The 19,026-nt window shown below is 37.1% G+C and overlaps 2 protein-coding genes across 3 annotated transcripts in view; one reads left to right on the top strand and one right to left on the bottom strand.

Moving 5' to 3' along the window:
• LOC140152839 (cytochrome c oxidase assembly factor 1 homolog) overlaps window positions 1-9,261 on the top strand; it is a 32,244-nt gene extending 22,983 nt beyond the window's left edge. The window contains exon 4 of the mRNA XM_072175360.1: window positions 7,552-9,261. Within this exon, the coding sequence (XP_072031461.1) occupies window positions 7,552-7,672 (121 nt within the window). The 3' untranslated portion in view covers window positions 7,673-9,261. The remainder of the gene's footprint in view (window positions 1-7,551) is intronic.
• On the bottom strand, window positions 1,479-11,975 carry LOC140152838 (monocarboxylate transporter 14-like). 2 transcript variants are annotated; one of them, XM_072175359.1, is made up of 6 exons: window positions 9,779-11,975; window positions 7,008-7,099; window positions 6,359-6,552; window positions 5,246-5,386; window positions 3,721-4,665; window positions 1,479-2,658 (listed from the first exon to the last, which is right to left on the bottom strand). In XM_072175359.1, exons 2-6 carry the CDS (start codon window positions 7,079-7,081, stop codon window positions 2,507-2,509), a joined length of 1,506 nt encoding a protein of 501 aa, XP_072031460.1. In that variant the 5' UTR covers window positions 7,082-7,099; window positions 9,779-11,975; the 3' UTR covers window positions 1,479-2,506. The 2 variants fall into 2 exon arrangements, with proteins under 2 accessions (XP_072031460.1, XP_072031459.1); XM_072175358.1 differs by lacking the exon at window positions 9,779-11,975 and adding an exon at window positions 7,582-7,689.
• Between the last annotated feature and the right edge of the window lie 7,051 nt (window positions 11,976-19,026).

Genomic DNA, 19,026 nt, shown 5'->3' with positions numbered 1-19,026 from the left:
ATAAAACTAAAATATAACACCTTTGAATGGCTAGTCCGACGAGTAGGACCTTTTTTCTTAGTTACCAGACCAGGTGGTGGCCGCATTGCATTCTCTAAATTCAGTAAATTTTCATCGTCAACCGTGTAATTGAATGGGATTATTTTGAAATTTTAAAACGCTTGAAATATCACAAACAAATAGGCCTATGTTAATAAATAATATAAATACAAGCTAAAACCGTCGGGGTTCGATAATGAACCCCTTAAAACTAACCAAGTATATTGAAAATCCGGGTTGAAAATGCCATAGGCCTACGGCCGGGCAGTTTCACAAGTTGCCGGCTCGATCATGCCATTCGCCGCCCGTTACCAGACTGTACTCATTTCACACTATGATCACTATCTGACATGGTGCAAGAAAGACGAATCGCTAAAGTCCAGTGAACGCGCCGCCCAAAAGAAAACTTCGGCTCTCGAGCTAAATGCAAGAACTCCACGGCGCGTGCGATTATCTTGACTAATGCATTGCACTCAGTTCATTATCCTTATCTTAATGTTATTAAGCAAATAAAATTCCAAAATATGGTACGTTTTCAGTTTTTGCTTGTCACGTGGTAGGCCTATGTTGAAGTTGCGATTTTATGTTCAAAAAAGTTTCAAGATGGATACCAACAAGTCAGGTGGCCGAGCGGTCAAAGGCGCTAGGCTCATTCAGAATTCACGATAGCGGCGCGGCGTGAGTTCGAGCCCCACCTGTGAAATGTGGCTGGGAGAATTTATGTATGACGAAAAGTGGTGTGGGTCAAACAGTGAATTTCTGTACACACTGACAATTTACCCGGGTTGTAACCTATACTCTTTCCTAGGTTGAAAAAAATTGACCCGTGTCGTTTTTTGTGAGTTTTTTTTCCTGTTCACACTTATAATCAACCTGGGTCTAACCCGGTTGTACCTGAGACCCAGGGCAAAACAGGCATAGAAGTGTCATAAAAAGAATGCTTTGGACTGTCTGCAATGTCTGGTTAGTATATACTAGTATGTTACACAGCAAAGAGTTCCAGTGTCAGTATAGGATTCAAATGGCCTTTGGGTTTTTTTTATGTCTTCTGAACTTCACATCCCAGATAGTGCAAACTATTCTTTTCCTAAATCCTTTGAACGTGAGAAATAATGTGCCTTATTTTTTTACGAAAATAGGAGCAACTTGACCTGTTGAGTCCTATCATGCTTAGGGACCGATCGTTATTTACGGCAGGGGGGGGAATGGGTGTTTTGGCAAAAATATCGACAAAAATTTCGCGTTCCCCCTCGCGTCCGCTCAAAATTTTCGCGTTCCCCCTTGTTTTCCCAATTTTCTCCATTTAAAATTTAACAATCCCCCCTCCTGGATCAACTAAAAATTTCAGGTTCCCCCCTCAAGACCACAAAAAAATTTCGTGTTCCCCCCTAAATTTACCCATTCCCCCCCCTGCCATAAATAACGATCGCTCCCTTATAGCTCGATAACTGCGCGCACAGATGTTACATTTTTGGGTCGTGAACTACCTGATCAGGAAATACTGCCGAGTCAGGCAGCATGTTGCCTGCGCAACACAAGCTTTGGTAACCCTTCCGAATTTGACAGACTTAAGGACTAAATTGTTCATGGTGATTTTATAAAAGATCGGTGGAAAAAAAATTCCACCGGGAGGAAAATAATTTAAATAACAAAACAATTTCTAACGGTTTTTTTAAAATTTGATTTAAACATGCAAATTACTATTATTTTAACTAAAATTGATGAAAAAAACACTACTGATTGTATATCCATTGATAATTTTATATATTTTACCTACTTCTTTACTCTAAACCAAGAAATAACGGTATATTAAAAGATGCTCTATTTGAAATAGAGCATTGCATTGTGGGATACCATGTTGCCTGCGCAGGCAACATGGCACGGCAGTATTTCCTGATCAGGCAATCGGACGGGACTTGGAGCATGTTTAATTTAATTTAATAACCTTTTTCATGTTGGCTGTGCAGATACCGTCACTTTTCTTTCAAACATACCTAAAACGTCTTTGTTTTGTAAGAAGCCAGAAACCTCAGAGCTTAGAATAGTTGTAGGTCTATTTCATTTTTAAATAATATTTTTGTGTATGTGCAGCGTTGACGTGTAATTACTTGAATAGCAAAAGTAAATCATTGTTGTTCAAAATGTATAATTATTAAAGATTTCCACACTGTAAAAGTCATTGAAGACAAATCTAATTTACAGAACCCCATTAATAATAACTTTGATTCGTCTATCATGTCTATTGTGTCCTTTTGAGCGCTGACAGAGTGTTTTAGTTACGTACATAACGCATGAAGTCTTTGGCTTTATCGAATGGCTGCAATTGTGCTGTTATGTGTTTAGTTTTTGTAATAATTATTATTTCAGTTATTTATTTATTCCTTTCTTTTCCTATCTCTGTTCATCTTTTGCACAGATATTTGCAAACGCAGTATAAAATAATGTTCTGTAGTGTTTGCCTCAAATATCAAACTGTCATGTTCGTGGGAAAAGAATTCCTTGATTTCCGTCCTCGTTCCAAGAAGTAAAGAATGATTGAGAGAATTACTGCCAATAAAAATGACCCTCCTGCTACGTAGAAAGTTGCTGCATAGTTACCAGTGACATCACGTACGAAACCTGTATAAAAACAAAATTTATTTTACTATTATTGTCAGATAATCAAAATAATGAAACGTGGCAACTAGTAATTTAACCGGGACAAGGGTACGCATTTTATTGGTCACAGGATTCACTTTGCGCTTGAAGTAAAATAGTTGACAGGATTAGATTTTCTTACGTGGAGGCGGTACTTTGAACGTGTGACGCCGTCAACAGTATTTTTATTTTTATACTAATATATGGTGACGCATAGTAGGCCTATATAGCCTGATCGGTCCGATGCCCGGGTCCGATGGTTCAAAGAGGCGCATTATCATGGATTTTCACCTAGCTTTTTCGTCACGGTTGTACCTGAAAGTATTTTTCTGCATGGGTACTCTGTCCCCTACACCTCGCTATAATGAGGTGTAAATATAGAGTTTATTAGCTCTTTCATTACGGATTCACAAACCGGTCATTTCTACAGTCGTTACATTATTCCTTAACATCATGCGTTTTGAACGTTTCGACAGTATTTTTTTATGGGGCATGAGAGCACCTCAGACATATCGAATTGCATTCTGAATACGAAACATGTCTTTCTGATATCAAATAATTTTCATTTTTTGAAAATCACGATATAATACAAATTTATGACAAATTATAAAAATTTGATATTTTTCAAATTTTTGATATATACCAGTCCTCGAAGTAAATTTTATAAATCTAATGATATATTCTTAAAGTGTATGTAGCTGGGAGGAAAAGCCGACGATCAATTGAAAGTTTTGACCTTTCATATTGAAGATATGGATTTTTTCCCCAAAAAGACCTATTTTTTTTGGTGTTTTGGGGAAAAAATCCATATCTTCAAATCATCAGATTTATGAAGTTTACTTCGAGTATTGTTAAATATCAAAAATATCAATTTTTAATGATTTGCCATAAAGTGTGGGCATTGCGAATTTCAAAAATCAAAATTATTTGATATCAGAAGGACATTCTTCGTATTCAGAATGCAATTCGATATGTCTGATGTGCTCTAATGTCCCACAATAAATACTGTCCAAACGTTCATACCCCATCCCTTAACATACTCACCCATTAAATATCCGCCAGCAATCTGCCCAATAGCGCTAACAGAATGCGCAAAGCCCAAATTGATTGAGAATCTGGACGGATCATCAACTTCCTTTACTACAATTACCAAAACGGTATGAAGGAACGCAAACGTAAATCCTTGACAGGCTGCGATAGTCATCAACATAGCGTAACCATCATTGGCATTACTAATGAAAGCGATTGTACATATGAATGCCGACATGGTTATTTCAACACCAATTGGAGAAAGCCACCCACGATCAATCACGACTCCATTGAGAATTCGTCCAAATATTCCACCCAGTCCAAAAATGGACAGGACCAAACTTGCGCTGATAAAATCGACTCCGTCTTCTTCCTCGGCTTTGGCTACACCAAAAATCACCACTGCTAAAGATCCTACCAACTGGAAAAGATACACGGATGTGATTATCCATACTGGTAAAGATGGAACAAAACAAAAGTACATACTTTTCCGGGTTTGTTTCGACAATTGGAGCTTTCCTGACTTGTCTGTATGACCTTTCGTTGGGGAGTAATCTTTCATAGCATTGGTCGTGTTCCTTTGTCCATTCGAGGTATCGACATCTTGTATGCTGCTACTATTATTCCCCGTGTCTTTCAGGCCATTGTTTTGTTCCCTCTGTGTGTCAGTTGTTTCTTTTAGGACCATAACGTTATTTTGTAGTGTTTTTTCTTCTGAAATTCTTTCCTTTGGTTTAAAATGTAATGCAGCGACAATACAGTGAGAAAGAATGGCTGCCTCAACTAGCAGAGCCCCTCGCCATCCATATACGTAGATAAGGAATCGGATTAATGGTGGTGAGAGGGTCTTTCCAATAGCACTGCCTATGCTGATGAACGAATACATTAATGCAAAATGTCCTCGAAACTGTTTTTGAACGACCACGATGGTTGCAGTATAGAGCATCCCACCTCCGATACCTAACAGAATAAAATATAACGAAGATTTTGTTAAGATTTTTTGTCTTTTTAGGTCGTCCGAAGGAAAAGACCTTATATTATAGAATCACGAGTCGTGCGTGTCTCGGGGTGTTCTTGTAGGGTGTGTGTATTTGGTCAACAATTATCATGATTATTCAAGGCTTTTGGTTAAACTGTGGTCTCATATATGAACAGCTCAAATTCTTTTGCAACCAAACTTTGGTCATAGCTGCACTATAGAAAGTTGGGAACCCTCATCTATTGGTAGTGTTTAAGGTCACATACTGAGGTTAAAGGTCATTTGAGGTCAACTTTTAAATAGGCTGAAAATACAAAATCTGATCTCACATGAACAGTCGAAGTCCAGTGGCAATCAAACTTGAGCCAAATGGACAGTGGTTCACAAAATGAATAAAAACGTTTCACATGAATATTTACATTGCGTGGCGTTCATACCCATTATCTTCTGGAACCGCCCTCCCTATTTTTTGTAGACAACAACATGAATGTGAAACATCATCACTTGGTTTTCTTGGCCCTTTTTTCTTTTACCCTGTGTCATCACCAGTAATAAACGTACCAATAATTGTAAAAGTAACGAACAGAAATATTATTGAGGTTGCAAAGGAACTCAGAAAGACTCCAGTGAAGTAGATGATGGCACCAGTAACTCCTACTCGTTCGCAGCTAAAGTACCGTAGCAATACACCAGTAGGAAGACCTGTAAACATGGTAAACAAAAAAGAAAATATATTAAAGTTTGTCATCAAAATAAGAACCAGAACAGGCTAGTTGTGTACCACCGTGGTCAAAATTCTCACATTAGATCCTGCATAATTGTTGAGAAAAAATGGATACGCAACAAGTGGTCCAGATGGATAGGCTGTGGCGGGCCTTAGTGGAACCACACATTAAATGTTCTTTGCATCCAAACGATTCGTAACTTAGCTTGACTTGCCATGCTTACAAAGCTTAGAACAGACCTTACAAAAATAATGTACTTCAGTCGGTGTGTGGTACCTTTGTACAAGTACAGTTCGACTGAGAGTTTGAAGTAAGGTCCGGTGTCAATATTTATAGAGTTCAGTATAATTGTAATACATCGTAGTTGTAACACGGCTGCTATTTTACTTGCCTAGATGTCCACTGACCAAGGGAACACCGTACCAGCATATTTTTATATGTGTCCTGCATTATCAAAGACTCTTGATATCACTAATCCCAACGGAGCTATCGTCGTGATCCACAGAAGATTCGTAAGTGACCTTGAATTTGTTGACGACATAGCTCGTATCGAGACGTCAATTGAGAAAGATATTGAATAACCTGGAAAAGTGTTGGGCTGAAAATTCATCCTGGGGAACGTTATCCACTCTTATCTTGTAATCAAGATAACTCCTGAACTGAATAGAGTTGTCATCGACCAGTAAGCTCTATTACAGTAACATCTATAGCATATTGTGCGTTTTACCGGCGGTACTTAGCATCTCATCGTAAGTATTCCAGTACAGATGGATCTGATTGAATCTTAGCAGCAAAGTAAGCGTTATGATCAACTCGATGGTCATGTGAATGAAGCATATGGGTCCGCTTCATTTCATGTCCAGTGCCGCAAATACAGAAATATCGACCAATGGCATCGATAGAAGGGTCCAAAGTACAAGTATTATGAGTCAAATTAAAATTGCTATACCTATAATACCCAGTATCGCATCGGGTAAAGCTGTCAGCCATCCAGCAATTGCTGCACTGATGTTGAATTCTTGCTGAAACTCCAACAAATATACGCCTTTCAAATTAAGACATTGCACGAGTCCTCGTGAAAGAAAAGCACTAGCGAATAATGCATAGTGGAAAAACCTCAGTCGTGTGGCTTTTTTCTGGAGACTTAACAAAAAAGATGAGTAAATTAATGAAAAAATGATTTCATGCAGGTAATAATATAGAATTCAATAATCAATTGAAGCTTAATATTACTAGGCATTATTATTATAGTCAGACGCACTGAGGCACGTATAGCTAGGATTGTCCAAAAAGTGGATATCTTTTCTTAAAAAGAAATCGCTTACGTGCACTAAACCCCTACATTTTGGGTGCTAATTTGAACGGTTTAACATAAAAATTCATTATTTTGGTCATTTCTTTGGTACACTCCCCCCTGAAAAGTGGACTTTTGGCATGGGGTGCGTCACAGAATAGTCTCTAGTTACGGTTGCATTATTATCAAATGCACACACTGACCAATCTACCATTCTACTATCATCTTACGCCTAGTCTCCCGGTTCCTTGGTAATATTTCAGCCTTTCTACATAACTTTTAAAAGTAAGCCTGTGGTATTCACCTGGTTTCCTTTAGAGACGAATATTCCGCATCTGATGCCTTCATTCTAGCTGTTGCACTTTTCGCGGACGCCATTTTAGCTGATTTGCAGATCTGTTAATCGTTACAAAAATAGGCGAAAATAGCCTGGGTTAAACTATGAATTTTATAATCTGATCTACTTAACTTGCTTATTATGAGTAGCAATATTTCGCATTCTGTGTCGGCTGTATCATCGGGCCGACTGAATTTCTGGTGACCAAAGTTTGTTGACCTGTGGAGCGGATGTTGCAAATCGCATCTTTTTTTTTAGTAGCCCGATATCGCATGGACAATCTGCGCGTATGAACCGCACGCGTGAATGAAGTCAAATGTGCACATCCGACTATTGCTTCATTATAAGTGATTTCTTACGAACAAAATGAAAATAATATAAAATGATATATTGTAAAATGTACAAAATGTTGTGCACTTTCGGCGTTGTCCGCGCGTTCATTTCGTACGTGCAGAATGCAACAGCAGCTCTAGTTTAATCTGTTTTCTTTTCTTTTTCTTTTTCTTTTCAGATGGGCTATTGATAAGTTGCACCTACTTACCAAGAACAATCCACCGATATTCATCTATGATCCTGAACAAAACGCTGGTTCCATAAGTAATGAACTATTGGCAGAATTACAAACTGACTGATAGCACAAATCCTTGCACCTGTATAATGAAGTTAATTGTGTGTAGATAGTACATGTATAGGCATGACCCAATGCAAATATAGTAGAATCCCTCAAAATCCAGCGTTATATTTGATACTTCAATCAATTATCTGACGTGGATGCTGAACTTGGACAACAACTGGATTGAAGGAGATGAGTGCACACATAGGTTTTGGGTATGCAGTTACCTATATAAGGGAAGATGCTTATATGCATCGTACACTGAAATATTGAAACACTACTTAAACATTACAAATATTGCATGAGATCAAATTAATGAATCATTATTCTCAATAATTTATATATTTACAGCGGAAAAAAGAACCATGCATCGAACACTAACACAATTATATGAAATTACAACAGAAACATGCATAACCAGATAAACCAGAGACAAACTCTTGCCCCAGCAAACACAGAACGTTTTAAATATGCGTTATATTTGGGGTTCTGGTTTTGGTATATTAAAAACGTTTTAATATTCCCATAAAATTGAGTGTATGCCATTTTCAGAGCGTGTTGTATGAAAACACACTACAAAAATTTTAAAATGTCAAAATGTTGTTGTAAATTGTTTTTTGCAAACATTTTTAGGCAAATATTTTGCCAACAATTAATATTATTTTAGAATATTTCCAGTTAGTTATCAAACAATGTTTTTGAATGTTATGAAAACGTTACGTACTTTGTATACTCTTTATATAACCCGACATTTAAACGTTTTCTTGCAACCTTTTCTAACCTTCTGCGGATAATGTCGAAAACGCTTTTTGTTTATTGGGTTGGCTGTGGCGTGACTTGAACCACAGATCTTTGGCTCACAGTGTCACCATGAGATCAATAATTACATTTGTACAGACGAAATCATGTGGAAATGTATCAAGCACTGGATTACAAATAAACTAAATTAATAAAATAAAATTCACCTCAAGAGATATCTTCGTTCAATTAGCTTAGATTCTTGGTGTTTTTTTATATTTGAAAAAGTAAAAAATTGTGGTCAAAGTCATCAAAGAAAAGTGTTAGCACAGCCTTAGACCCAATGTCATGAATGTGATTTATACTTTTCAAATTCCAAAGTTCAGTTTGAAACCGCATTTCTTTTCAATTTTGCCTCATTTTAGGCAGTTACTTGGGTCCACCGCTCTACAGCTTTTTTATAAGAATATCGCGGGAAAAGACCAAAATTGAAAAGAAATGGGGTTTCAAATGAACTTCGGAGTTTGAAAAGTATAAATCACGTTGGTTCTAAGGCTGTGCTAACACTTTTCTTTGATTTCAAATATCTTTAAAAAACAAGAATCTAAGTTAATTGAACAGACTGTAATCATGATCCTATTGACCAGGATAATTGAAGCTTGCACTCTCCCATTGTGTTTATAGAATTGTCAACCACCCACCACACACACTTTAATTCATAAAATACATACAAGAGCTTATGCTTTGAAAAGACCGCCACTTGACGATAATTTTATTCATAGCATGTTACAGCATATTTCTGGTATCTATTCCTAGCTATAGACGTAATAAATGTGCATTTTCCATTGATATCTCAATGTGTGATTATAATCTCAAATCTCAAAATATACCTTTATTTTTGGTCTATGTTAAAATCCATTGGTTGGCTTGCAGTTGAATATATGTGTTGAAAGAACAGGGTAATCTCTTGTCAGGGTATTGAACTTCCAGTCAGGGTATTGAAAGCAAAAACTGGCAAACAATCGAATTTTCTTGAGTTCAACGTTAAACAGAACCCGGAACATAATAATGAGCATGATTTGTGGAAACGTTTAATTCGTAGTGGCAATAAAGCGTACCTTTTAATCGTACACGGGCGTGTGCAATAGCCTGGGTCGCTCGGCCTATCTCGAATAAAACGCCATGCGTGGCTGTTAAAGAACTAGTGGATTCGGCCTACTATCACGGCAATTTTTGACACGAAGTATCGGAATGATGACGCTGTGTGGCTTGTCGGCCAACGCTTAAATCGGGAGCTTATACCCGAGCTGCACAAACCGTCCATGATAAAACAGGACTCAAGTGATATGAGTAGCCAGGGTAAACAGTAAACAACACACCAACTCACCAGCGTGGAGATCAATAGAGTCGATCAAGTTTGCATTGAAGACTCATTGAGGAAAGCCAATTGACGGTGAATTGACATCAAAATCACAGTAAATTTGTCAGCTGTGTTTCACTCACATCGTAAAGTTGCCCTCCTACATGGCGTATGGTCGATGGGTGTTTTTTTAACTGGAAAGTACCACTCAGCTACACTCTTTTTCTCACTTGAACTTTGAAGTTGGTTAGTATATAAAGCTGACAACTTATCTGCTGCTCTGCTTTGTGTGGACCAGACTAAACTTGGTCAACTGTGACAGCTTCTTTCTATTGTGTGAACTAATGCATATCATAATTGGCAAAAAAGAAATGTCTCGGTGATTGTTGAGTGGTCAATTGGCCCTTTTCCCTCTATCCCACAATGCACTATTCCAGGGGGGTATGACGTAGTTCATCAACCTCATAGATCGTGTGCATCCGATGGTCTTTGCAATTATTTTGTCTTAATATGGGCATACTGATTCCATATATGCGGATTATCGTAAGACCAGCGATGTTACAAATTATGCAATTATTAAATACACGAGTGATGCAGTTACGGAGCGATGCAGAACATCTGTGTAAGAGATTTTGTTTACGTTTTATTTCATTCATCTCCGAAAAAAGGTGAAATGGACGCCGGCAAAATATCACTGCGTGTCCCGTCATTAGTTTTTCACCTTTAGGTCTATAAAATGTATACAAAGTTAGGTTTCAATAACAGGAAACTTTTTCCGCGACGACACCATGTCAATAAGGCATAGAAATGTTGTGTTTTGCCCCCGAAAGGTACGAGGGGCGGTCAATAAGTTCGTAGAACAAGGTACTTGAAAGAGTACTAGCCAAATCCTTTCTATCACACTCTTGCGCATGGTCACTACAAACCTTAATGCACCCGTCGCAATTTTTCTTGAAACCTTCTATGTCAACAAAATGGAAGTCTTCCGGTAGCTCCTTGAGCCACTCTTCAGTGAAGGCTCACCAGCATTAATCACCAGCAAACCTGATATTATGAAGCTAGGACTTAAAATTCTAAAATAGGTTTCACTAACTGGAGGCCATGCCTGAACCACAATGTGGTTACTTTAGTTAACTGACCCCTCTGTCCTAAATGGCAGCTTGACAAACTAAGAATAGCGTACAGGACACAATCCGAGAACAGTCACATTCCTACCATCAACCTTCTTCACATGATGGCTTGCCTCAATTTTGCTATCAAAATTGTATGATATATATGCCTATGATTGTACTTTCATTTGGCAAATGATCTGTCATCAAGACTCTCCCTGGATCTCAGAAACTGCGATGAAGACCTTGCACTATGGTGACCGAGTGATGATCTTCTTAGGGGTGGGAGATCCAGGTGCTTCCACTAAATCCTCTCGTAATTCCAGTGATTAATGTATGTTTTATCACCTTTAGCCACATATAGATTAAACTTGCCTCGGTCCTCATTCTAAGTGTATAGAAGGTGTGAACCTGAATATGGTATCAAATTTGAACATTAAGATTCTGGGACTCCATCTAGAAGACACCCTGGAATACCCAATGTTAATGGATTAATGTTGAAAACACATTCAACAGGGTTGCCATATTTTGTGGCTATCTCATCTTTCTTTTTGGCTCTTTATCCATTATCAATGCCACTGTACCAGCACGTATATCGTTAGTGGTGACGTCAGCAAGTCTTTTGGACCTTGGATGATCTTCAAGGACGCTCATTCCATTCTTGAACTCTAAGAACCATTTCGTTGCTGTTGAATATCAAGGACTTCATTACCATTTACAGCAACGGTAGGCCTACATTGTTAAATTTCATTTGAGTTTTTACCGCCGTTCAGAGAAATTTCCATAATGACCCTGTATTCACTTCTGGTAGTACCTCCGAATTCATGGAGGTAGGCTTCCTCTGAAGAGTGTCCTGCCCACATACATTGATGCAAAAATCTAATATATTTGCATTAATGTTTTGAAGGAACAAGCTTTCAAATGAGACCAAATTCAATACCGTGCGACAAAGTAGCATACCGAGTTCTACGAACTTTTTGACCGCCCCTCGTATTAATGATCGCGTGCGCCATTATCATGATTGTCGGTGATTCCTTTTTTGTGATGAAGGCACCAACCGAGATGTCCATATTCCAGAATGTAATGAACATAACTCTGTACTCCCCCGGGAGATGATGTATACCCCCCTGGAATAGTGCATGATGGGAAAGGGGGAAAAAGGTCTATCGATAAATCGACAATTGTGTCCCACACATTGAATTCTAATTTTCACATATATGGTCGAATCCAACCAAAAGTGTCCACGGGCCAAAAATAAAAGTCCGAAATAAAAATGTCTCCACAATTTTTTCATTTTGCCCATTGATTGATGACATATTGGCCTTATAGGAACCAAAAGTGCCATTACTAATCTTGAAAAATAAATCCAGGACGTGTGATAGTAAATGTGATATCAAAACCCAATGTTACCTACGAATACCACTAGGATGCTTTCACTATCGCAATACTAATCAACCTAAAACAAATGGAATATTCACATTAACGCTTTTTTCGTGTAATGTAGACCACAGGGTGTCAGGAAAATGCTAACTCAACCAGAAAATATTTGTTTTTATTTTTATAACGCGATCAATATGATCTTAGTCAATTTATGCTAGTTTATTTTTGAAAATGAAGTTTAGGTCAGTTTCTGTATTTTATTTATCAAATGAGTATGAATCAATTTACACATTGTATAAGATAAGAACGAGTATGATATATGTTTTCAAGAATATTAGGAATTATACGCATACGCCTAACGCTTTATACAATGAAAAGGTGAAGAAACCTGGGTATCCGTAGGTAACATGAGCGATTTAACAATATCTATATTGAGTTTATAGCTTTAAATTTTGCTATTATGGTAATGAATTAATAAAATGGTAGTTTTTAGATCCCTTTCAGATCGTACGTCCAAATGAATAAATGCTATTACCTTAGATCAAATCTTTTTTGATGCTTTTAGCAAGATTTTGACCAATTTTACATAATAAATAATTGTTGAATGAATCCGTATATGGGTAATAATAGTGTCCTGGGGTACCGCTTAACGTTTTTGACAATTAATTTCCATTGGTAGGGACACTTCATTACACATGTCATGTATTATGCTGTATTCGTAAGTAACATTTCAGTATTTATAGGTAAGAATTAGACTTTTGGTGGATATCGCTATCAAAACTTCATTTTATAAAGCACTTTGAATGTATTATTTTCTTTATGTGCGTTTATTGATACTTTAGACCCTATCACGTATTAATAATGTCGGTTCACAACGGTTGAAAGAGGATTGAAGTAAGAAACAAAGGCACTAAAGTGACTTTAATTTGCTTAATTGCTCACAAATCGCTTAAAACCGTTATTGCAGACTTGTGAAGTCCATCTTGGAGTCAGTTACGTCTAGTGGCCTTTCGTTTGAGGGCAACTACAATTAGCTTTATACCAGGGTCCATCAATGTGTTGTCTAGATCATGAGACAATGAGAACAGTCGTTTTTCCATGGTATTCGTAGGTAACCTTAGCGAAAACGTCAAAAGTTACCTTCGAATAAATCAATTTGGACACAAATTACTAAGAAACCAGAAGGTCGGTAAACATTAAAAATGAAGCACACATGACAGTTGACAAATCCAAGTATTTATCACCTTCTAATCTTCTTTGAATCTGATTTTTCTTTCAAATGAGCAGACCGTCGGCTATTTCAGTACATATTTTTCACCAATTAAGCCGTATTCAGTTTTGCATGGTGGGCATGTATGTGAATTCGCAACTTTCATTGACATATGATTTGATAGCAAACATACAGGCCTTCGTTATGTACCAATATGGGCATTGGCATGAATGGCGGTGTTTCACAATACTGTCATGATGTCAAAGTGTATTCGTAGGTAACATTCGGTTACCGAAATTTACCTACGAATACTTGCTTTTATTGTTGACATCTCAGAAATGTTTAAACGCAGGTTATTGAAACTTGGTAGAAATAAAGAGTGTATTACCCTGCACCTATTGCTTAACTATTGTTTACTATTCTCTCACTTTGTGGAAATGGCACAGCTTTTAACATGTATCCGGAGGTAATGCATATTTTTACCAAACCTACCTTTGTGCCATTTAGAATTTCTGGCAGCTAAACACAATAATAAAGATGTCCGAATGCAATGCATTTCAGTATTGGACATATCAAAGCTTGTATCAATTGCACATTTATTAGTGATTTCCATTTTTAAAGATATATCTAGTGCTATGAAAAATTGTATTCGTAGGTAATGTAAAAAATACCACTCAAAAAATTATCACAAAAAATTCATAATTATGTACAAATATGTGAAAAATTGAACAGGCAATCTTTGAATACACACCTTTCAGGAAATCAATTTAGATTCAATCCAATGACTTCTTTTCATAACTGATTTAGATGTTTTTAAAAATACTTTAAGAAATATTTTGAAAAAATGGGTAAAAATAGCATGTTTTGGGGTCTCTGTGTCTAAGTTTTTCACAGAAGGGGTCTTATTATATATGGCGCGAAGCGTATGATCAAGGCGAATAAACACAATACAAAAACGAATGCCAATTGATTAATACTTTTAAGTTATATCTTGGTGTAGATTATTCATCCAGTAGTTCAAAACATTAGTTTGTAAATTAAATCTAATACTGGAACTAATTTGCAACTCACATTGCCGTCTGACGTCACAACATCTGACGTCATCACAACATCTTCAATCAGATGCCTGACGAAGTCCGATGTTTTCGGACGCAACGTAGCAAAGTGAGTTGCAAATTAGTTCCAGTATTAGATTTAATTTACAAACTAAAACTTTTAAGTTATGGCCCTGAACATGCCGTGTACACTTTTCGTTGGATTCGACCATATGCTTTAACTTCCATTGTTAATTTCTTTTGTATAATCATCAAGCTACTAATACAATTTTTGAAAAATTCGCACTGCAGTAGTACGTTCATGTGGTACCTCTGCATTGCACCACAATGACAAAGAACAGGGATAAAGACTTGGATCGTAATTCTATATTCATGCCATGCTGATCACTCATCGCACCTGTAAGATTAGTATCTTTGAAAAGAACGGTATTGTATTCAATCTACGATGGTAGGCAACCAGCCTTGTAGTGCAGGGCGATATATATTGCTATGGTATTTAATCCTGTTACATCATCACTTCTACAATTATGAATCTGTAACTTTATAATATACCGTAAAACTTCGTCTACATGCAGAGTGTTTTTGATGAAAGTTAAATTGATATGAAACAGCCTTAAATATGCCAATACAATAGATTAAATTGGTCGTACAATTTGGTCGGTGATTTATTTGCTCAAATTCTATAATGTTATAATTTTGTCGATGGATGGCGCCTGGATTTATTTAGCTTTCATCAAAAGCACTCTATATGCTTGTAGACGAGGTTTTACGGTATACAGTATCGACAGTCTGCCGGTTGCGAAGGCTTTAATGCCGTCGTTATACATATGGTTGAATCCAACCAAAAGTGTCCACGGACAAAAATAAAAGTCCAAAATAAAAAAGTCCCCACAATTTTTTCCTTTTGCCCATTGATTGATGGCATGTTGGCCCTACATGAACCAAAAGTGCCATCACTAATCTTGAACAATAAATCCTGGACGTGTGATAGTAAATGTGACATCAAAACCCAATGTTACCTACGAATACCACTAGGATGCTTTCACTATCGCAATACTAATCAACCTAAAACAAATGGAATATTCCCATTAACACTTTTTTCGTGTAATGTAAGGGAAATGCTAGCTCAACCAGAAAATATTTGTTTTTATTTTTATAACGCGATCAATATGATCTTAGTCAATTTATGCTAGTTTATTTTTGAAAATGAAGTTTAGGTCAGTTTCTGTATTTTATTTATCAAATGAGTATGAATAAATTTACATATTGTATAAGAACGAGTGGGATATCTGTTTTCAGGAATATTAGGAATTATACGCATACACCTAATGCTTTATAAAATGATAGGTGAAGAAACTCGGGTATTCGTAGGTAACAGGAGCGATTTAACAATTTCTATATTGAGTTTAGAGGTTCAAATTTTGCTATTATGATAATGAATGAATAAAATGGTCGTTTTTAGATCTCTTTCAGATGATACGTTCAAATGAATAAGTGCTTTTACCTTAGATCAAAATTTTGTTATGCTTTTAGCAAGATTTTGAACACTTCATTTTGATATACAAGTAGTTAAACAGCAAATTTACATTATAAATAATTGTTGAATGAATCCGTATATGGGTAATAATATTGTCCGGGGGTACCGCTTAAAGTTTTTGACAAGTAATTTCCATTGGTAGGGACACTTCATTACACATGTCATGCTGTATTCGTATTTGTAGGTAAGAATTAGACTTTTGGTGGATATCGCAATCAAATCTTCATTTTATAAAGCACTTTGAATATATTAGTTTCTTTATGTGCGTTTATTGATACTTGAGACCCTATCATGTATATTTAATGTCGGTTCACAGTGGTTGAAAGAGGATTGAAGTAAGAAACAAAGGCACTAAAGTGACTTTAATTTGCTAAACAATGGCACTAAAGTGACTTTAATTTGCTTAAAACCGTTATTGCAGACTTGTGAAGTCCATCTTCATGATCTTGGAGTCAGTTACGTCTTGTGGCCTTTCGTTTGAGGGCAACTATAATTAGCTTTATACTAGGGTCCACCACTGTGTTGTCTAGATCATGAGACAATGAGAAAAGTCGTTTTTGTCCATGGTATTCGTAGGTAAACTTAGCGAAAACGTCAAAAGTTACCTTCGAATAAACCAATTTGGACACAAATTACTCAGAAACCAGAAGGTCGGTAAAAGTTTAAAATGAAACACACATGACAGCTGACAAATCCAAGTATTTATCCCCTTCTAATCTTCTTCGAATCTGATTTTTCTTTCAAATGAGCAGACCGTCGTCTATTTCAGTACATATTTTTCAACAAATAAGCCGTATTCAGTTTTGCATGGTGGGCATGTATGTGAATTCGCAACTTTCATGATTATGATTTGATAGCAAACATACAGGCCTTCGTTATGTACCAATATGGGCATTGGCATGAATGGCGGTGTTTCACAATTATACTGTCATGATGTCAAATTGTATTCGTAGGTAACATTCGGTTTCCGAAATTTACATACGAATACTTGCTTTTATTGTTGACATCTCAGAAATATTTAAACGCAGACTATTGAAACTTGGTAGAAATAAAGAGTGTATTACCCTGCACCTATTGTTTACTATTCTCTCAGTTTGTGGAAATGACACAGCTTTTAACATGTATTCGGAGGTAATGCATATTTTTTACCAAACCTACCTTTGTGCCATTTAGAATTTCTGGCAGCTAAACACATTAATAAAGATGACCGAATGCAATGCATTTCAGTGTTGGACATATCAAAGCTTGTATCAATTGCGCATTTATTAGTGATTTTAAAGCTATATCTAGTGCTATGAAAAATTGTATTCGTAGGTAATGTAAAAAATACCACTCAAAAAATTATCACAAAAAATTCATAATTATGTACAATTCCCGATAATAATAGAAGTTCCCTGGGTGATTCCGATGTCAATTACGAAAGCCCCGCCCCAGTTTCAATTCAAATATGGTAGCACAAAGCTATGCCGCGGGATGTGACGCAAGATCGGATGGGACACTTGTCAACAACTGCGAGGTATTGAGCTCAAGTGGCACGCGTCTGATAGACCCATGGTACGAGAAATAATAAAAGGCAACCACTCGACTCGGACTTACGCCTATTGTCCATATTGCGTATATTATCGCGTGCGGTTTGCAAATGTTTGCACATTATTTAGCTAGGGAAGCCTTTTCAAATATCCCCGCGCTGCCAAGCTGCGTTGATTGGTCGGATACAATATCGTTGTTTTAGTCGCTTACACAAACGTTGATGTAGTGAAAACATGGACGTGGTATATAGAGAGTGCGTGACTCCAAATCCGTAAAAGTGAATTCCCACAAAGTACTGGGAGCTGGAAGTCAAATTGCCTACAGACTGGTAGGGTCCATGTATTGGGTTGATTTTAATGCTATGTAATCTACATTACCAGTCGTTCTCCATGGACCCGAGGGAGGGTCTATTGGAATATACGTAACTGACATGCTCCTGTGACTGCACTGACGCTGACAAGTGCGGTAAACAACATATTTTGGGGACTAGATAAATTAAGTTAAACAGCTAGGATATTGACTTGGAAAAAAAAAGTCTGAAATTAATTGGCAACCTCTGTAGATTAAATTCAGACTTCCGCTCTCCCCATGGTTCATTTAGAATTGGATAAATGAATCATGAAAGTACTCCGTCTTTCGGAGGGGACGTTAAGCCGTCGGTCCCGTTTGCAGAGAGCTGTACATGTATCTCGCAGCCAGTTTCGAAAAGAGTAGGGTGTTAACCCCTGACTGTTCCCAACCCGTCCCGGTGTTCAAATGGACCCCAATGGAATTCAATAGAGGCTTTCTTGGGTTATCCAGGGTTGTCAAAACCCGAACAAATCAAATCGAAAGAAAAAAATCAAATTATGATAAAATTCCTTAAATTTTGATTATCAACAACGTAAACTTGAACCCCGACTTTAAATCATCTCAATCGAAACGGTCAAGATGTGTGCGAATACGTTTTGTACACACACCTGATCAATTCGGCACAGAGAGAGTGGTGAAAACAGAACTCAATAATCACTTTTTCTTGATTGTGAGTCTATTGTGCCCCTCCAGATTTCAGATTTAGGTTGAGACAAGTTTTCTAGAAGTCAGAGAAAATTACAGGACAAGATGTTGTGAACGAAAAAGAAGCACGTTTTACTATCGCTATATAAAAACTCTCAGCCCAGGAAAATCATCGATCTCAATGGGTCACACAATGAGTGATATGCGTACTCATTACTCGTTGACCTACGATAAAACGCCCAATAAAGACTTAGTCACCGGACCACGCCGGCCAGTTAAAGTACATGCCCTATCACACCACTCCACGCCATACATAAATTCTCCCAGTCACATTTCCCAAATATGAAATTAAAATTAAAGTAAAATTTTAATATACTTCTTTTAAAGTTTGGCAGAGGCGGGGTTCGAACTCACGGCGCAAGGCTTAGTACTCTACGAGCCTAGCGCCTTAGACCACT

This window comes from Amphiura filiformis, chromosome 5 (assembly GCF_039555335.1).
Source record: "Amphiura filiformis chromosome 5, Afil_fr2py, whole genome shotgun sequence".
NCBI classification, from domain to species: Eukaryota; Metazoa; Echinodermata; class Ophiuroidea; order Amphilepidida; family Amphiuridae; genus Amphiura; species Amphiura filiformis.
Note: the sequence above shows the minus strand (reverse complement) of the source record. Positions and strands in the feature narration are given on the sequence as shown.